This window comes from Geospiza fortis, unplaced genomic scaffold (assembly GCF_000277835.1).
Source record: "Geospiza fortis unplaced genomic scaffold, GeoFor_1.0 scaffold992, whole genome shotgun sequence".
Lineage (NCBI taxonomy): Eukaryota > Metazoa > Chordata > Aves > Passeriformes > Thraupidae > Geospiza > Geospiza fortis.
In genome coordinates, this window is record NW_005054625.1 from 261868 (window position 1) to 267394 (window position 5527).

The following is a 5527-nucleotide window of genomic DNA, read 5'->3' on the forward strand; positions in this document are numbered from 1 at the left end:
GGAATGGAGCTCCTTGGAGCAAGGCAAAGGAATCACAGCTCCACATTGTTCTTTTGGACAAAATTTTAATCATTCTGGCCTTAGGCCAGAAAACTGCTCAAGCAGATGTAATCAAGGCCTCTTTGAACCCACTTGCACTTCTCTGCTTATTCCACGCGTGTATTTTTAAATATCAACATTATCATGCAGACCAGCATCCCAGAGATCCCAGCCTCTCTACTTGGAAATAAAGACACATTTTTAACTGTAGTGAAATTTATTCATGTAAAGTGTTTCAAATAAGGCCTCTTTCATTAACCCCACAATGCAAACTAGCTCCATATTATGTGTATTTCTGTAAATTTCAAATCAATATTTCATTAAAAACAGACATTATTTTCTTCAAACATTATGGGAATTTTTAAAATTTACAGTAATACTGTGAAATTGCTGGTAAATTCTTTAACCTACTGACAGCTGGATGGTAACACCTCTGATCCTTCTCAAGCTAAATATTTCATTGGAGCTGAAAAGAGGCTCGACTTTTTGATTAACAAGAAAGTGAAACACTTGTCAAACTCACTCAGGAGGTTTGTTTTCATATTTTTAGAAATGCAGTCAACCAAGAGAATTGCATTATTCTTGCTTCCCTAATCAAAACTTCCAGCTTTCTCCTGAAAATATTTCCTTTCCTTCTATACAGTCCCTTTTTCCCACTTCACAATAATTTTCCAATGTTATATTGAACTTCCATGGTTTTATTTCATCTCCAAAATTTACTTTTTTTGCCTTTAATGCCCCTCTTTGTACTTTTGATTGTTATACAGTGTCCTGGGACCCTAAAGCAGCTACAATTCAAGTATTTTTCTCCATTTAAATATAAAATTGTCAAGAGAGGGTGGAAGAACACAACTGAACAGCACAATACCTGCAGCTACGGGCTGTTCCTGAGGGTTACTGAGGTCCATCCCGGGCTGTGAATCTGCAAAAGACAGAAAAGCAGCCTGAGCTGTCTAATATTTAAAACAGTTCCCAACACACTTGTTACAATCTTATAAATTCCCGTTTTCTTGACTGAAAGTAAAATTGAAAAAGAAAACGTTTCAAAGAAATAAAAACCAAATTAGTATCATGCTTCACTTCTTTATATCCTGAGCACTGGCCTGTGCCCAGAAAAGGGATGAAGTATGATTTTCTAACTTCAAAAATTATAGAACAGAGTACCTTAAGCTTTTGATTTACTCATCGAGTACCCTGTGAGCACAGTGCAGCCGTAGTAACTCTGTAACAAGTTAATTTCTCTAAAGCACAAAGACATTTTTACATTCTTTTTCCAACACAAAGGGAAACCCCCATTATCTTCACAAGATCTACTTGGTTTTCATGGGAATGCAAGTCTAATTCCCACTGAGAAATTCCAAAAGGGATCAAATGCTAGGAATTTTAAACATTTTTCAGACAAATGAATACCCGTGCAGCCTGGTTTCCCAGCGTGCTGGGGGCTCAGCAGAGCTCTGGAGCCAGCACAAGCTGCAGGAATTCCCATTGCCCAGCGCCCAAAGTTCAGCTCTTGAGTTGAATTGGAGGCATAGACCTGAGCTGTCACGTTATTCCTTTACTCCAGACCTCCCTGCCTTGAGATTTCATTCTTAGGAGGCTGAATTCTTAACAGACACAGTTACCTGCTTCCTTTCTCCTTTCTTTCCTGTAGCTTTTTTCCCCTCTTTATTTTTTTACATGCCATAACATCTTTTATCAGCTTTGAACCTAAAAAATAATAGTTTCTGGACCAGGAAAATTTCTTCCTGGCAGTTACATAACAGAAACACCCAGGCAGCAGGCATGAGGTGTTAACCACGGGTGACATTTACCCCATAATTATCTGTCTTTACCTCCTCTGCATATGGAACTTTTTTGTGGTCTCTGCAACGTTAAAATATAAAGCTCTGGTAACTCTCCAGCGAGGCAGCATGGTATCAGAAGAGGTACTCCAAAAAAACTGCATGAATAGAGGGGGGGATAATGTGTGCAACAAAATAGAGGCCTTGCATCATAAAGATAGTCACAGAATTAAATGACAAAAAGTTCAGGTATTTATTGAATCGATATTTTGAAGTAAATAAGAAAGATCAAGGAACTGTATGGTTATAGCCCTTAATTTCTCATTTTCGTTCTATTATGCCAGGAAAATTGAGGTACAAAGAAGCAAATGGACTAATTCATACAGCAAATAACGATGAGAAAACATCAAATTCTGGGAAAATGAGCAAAATTTTTTCTAATATTGATTTTAACTTTACATTGCAATAAGTTGCTCAGAGAAGCTGTGGCTGCCCCATCCCTGGAAGTGTTCAAGGCCAGGCTGGATGGGGCTTGGAGCAGCCTGGGATAGTGGAAGGTGCCCCTGCCCATGGCAGGGGGTGGAACTGGATGAACTTTAATACTCTTCCATCCAAAAACTGTGATTCCATGAATACAGATATTTAAATTACACAAACCCTTGTAATTCTGCATATAATAAAATGAAATCTCCCTTATTCCGCAACACGTGATTTTGGTTTTAATTGCATTCAGAATCCCTGCACAGTTTCTCCATTTGGGTGATGGGGGTCAAAACCCCAGGCTGAAGCCCCAAGGTTCCGTTGAAACCTTGGCAGCAGCAATTCTGCATTTCCCTGAGCTCCAAGGAGGTTATGGAAGAAAAAACTAGAACCCCTACATGACTGCTTGAATTCCAATAATTCTACACATATTCCTGGATAACTCCATATTTTTACAAACCATTGGATTCCTCAGGTTTCCCTGGCAGCTGCAGGACAACTTTCTGGAGAACAGCATTGCCTGAACCCCACAAGAGCCAAGCAGGACCTCTCAGCCTCCTCAAACCCTCATCTCCTCCTTGCTGAGATGCAGTCTGTGAATTTATTCATATTTTGTTGAACACAACAGTTTCATGCCCATAATGGCTGCGGGGCAGGATAACCCTTTGGAAGAGATAAGAACAATGACACACCATAGAATGTTTCTTTACTTGCTTGAGAAACATCCTGGCCTTTGTCTCACTGTCAAGCCTTTAACCTCCCCTCACCAGCACCTGGTTTCCTTACAGCATCAGTCTCCTGCAGCTTCTTAGAGCCTCTCTTCATATTTAACCTCAGGTCTCTTTCCTGATTATCCTAAGCCAAGTCCTTCATGGTGACAGGACAACATGTGGGTAGATTCCACCCTTGGTTCTAAACCAATAAAGTTATTTTTCTACCAAATGTTCAGAAAAACACAAGGCAGGAAATCACTTACAGAACACGTTTGTCTTCCCAAGCTTCAAAGAGCTCCAGTGGCTGGGGTGCATGGGAAGAGGATGCTGGTCTCTGTGTGCTGCAGCTGAGGCACAATGTGCGTTTACAAAGCAGAAGTAAAATTCATGCGCTTTCGAAACCAATCCTTGACCATCCTGTGTTCTACACCGATAGGCAAAGGGAGCCAAAATATTCAAATAGATTGCTAAAAAAGTGCTGTGGTATTTTAGTGTGCAACACTCTTCATATTTTTTCCTGGTATTTGACCAGAACAGCCAACCAGAAATTTAACCCTCCTAAAATGGATATTTTTCAAATCACTGATGACCCTGATTCTTTTCTGTCCTTAATACAGAATGGGAGGTAATTTTGAATTATTATAATTTCACCTGTTTGTCCCCAAAATGAAACCAGAATGCTGCCTTTTCCCTGCAGGCTGCACTTTTCAGCTCAACAGCACAGGGAAGGAGACACCTTTGAAAGTCCCAGCTGCTCTTAGTCCTTCCATCACAGTAGATGGAGCAGAAACAGTTTCCTTGTCTGAAGTCAGTGCCTTCACTATGTACACCATTCAACCTCTTCCACTTCAACAAGTTTTTCACCTTCAACCCACACTGGGCCATTAAGGAGAGAAATTCTAGCTGATGTCTCCACTGAATGTACTTCTTCATCATCCACAGCCTCCATGGCTTTCTGAGGAAGGCACCTGAGCCAAGTAAACTGTTTGTGGGGTCTCTGACACTTTGCTGCTCTTAAGCACCGTGCAGTGTGTGAAATGTCACAGGCATTTTAAGTGCACGTGTCATTTTGGGAAGAAATCCTGATCAGCACTGATATTATACACTGATCAGCAGTGTATAACTAAGGATATTTTTCTCATATTGGTGCATACGGCCTTCTAAACCCAGCAGAATAATTCAGTGATTCAATACAGGATATCCTGATTCATGGAATATCCTGAGTTGGAAGATTCCCACTAGGATCATCAAGATCCAACCTGTTGATCCAAGCCCAGAACCTGGAGCTGACAGCTCCAGCTGGACAGTTCTTTTGGTAGTCACAAAACCAAACCACTCATGGAGAAATGCAATCAAGTTAATGACAAATTTTTGTTCAAACACCCACTCTTGCCAGGGCCTGTCTGCTGCTCTGTGACCCTACCAAACCTCCACACACTGGGTGTGGAAAATCCGAGTCAGTCGTGTTATCCCTCTGTCCTCAGGGCATGGAGATTTGTCCAAGACCCAGGGAAACAACCCTGAAAGTTACTGTATCCAAGGATAACACATTACAGCACTAACTTCATCCCCAATCCAGCACCCTCAGGCACATTAATGGATCCTCATCATCCTCAAGTACAGACCCAAAACCTGAAGGAACATTTCCATGTTCACTTTGAGAGCACAAGAAGTAAGAACACCAAAGAAAGGACTTCTTAGATAACCTCAATTATAGTGAAATCCTGTTATTTTCTAATTGCAGACTATTCCAACACACCTCACAAACTTTCCCTCCCAAAAAGACAGTGATCCCAACTCGATCAAGAAAATGAAGCTGCATTTTTAAGTGGCAAAGTGCCCCCAAACCCATTCTTTCAAATCATTAGTTACTTCTCTCCAACAGCAACATTCTCAATTCAGTCAGATTCAATGAGTGATTATTTACAGGAAAACAGTTTAAAAGCCTTCAGCAAAGGAAAATGCATTTTAAAATAGACATCTGCAGCTAACTTAAAATAATGAAAAGCCTCAAGTCATTGAGACAGGACAGAATCTAAACTGGAGCCCTTAAAGCACTGAAGTAAGAATCTCCGCCTTTGAAACAAGAAACCAAGTGATGCTTTGCAAAGCTTCTTTTCCAGGATTGTTGAAAACACCAGAAACACTGCTTTTCTATGACAGGTAATTATTCCAGAGCCCAATATGAACTCCCAGATCGGTTTTTGCTGGCTCTGAATATTATGGGCATGTTTTACAGGTGAGAAGAAAGAAGACATCCTTGAATTCGTTAAAACTCAGAATAAGAACAGCAGATAAAGCACGCTCTAAAACCTGGTTTTATCACGCGCTTTGTGATACCTCTGAAATTAAACAGAGAGGTGGCAAAAAGCCCCGTTCGTTTCCCGTTTAATTGCTACACGCAACTCGATTTCTTTTGCAGAGCCTGCGATTTGTTTGCAGCAAGCGTTGAAAAAGCGGCTGAAAACCCTCGGGCGACGGAGCCGCTGCGAGCCCCGGCGGGGACGCGGGGAC

The 5527-nt window shown here is 41.1% G+C and overlaps 1 protein-coding gene across 1 annotated transcript in view; it reads right to left on the reverse strand.

Annotated features, from left to right (window-relative positions):
- The window catches only part of IKZF3 (IKAROS family zinc finger 3), a 34300-nt gene that overhangs the window by 28078 nt on the left and 695 nt on the right, over positions 1 to 5527 (reverse strand). The window contains exons 2-3 of the mRNA XM_014311010.2: positions 1872 to 1978; positions 908 to 961 (exon numbers count right to left, since the gene is read on the reverse strand). Coding sequence (XP_014166485.2) covers positions 908 to 961; positions 1872 to 1978 — 161 coding nt within the window. The remainder of the gene's footprint in view (positions 1 to 907; positions 962 to 1871; positions 1979 to 5527) is intronic.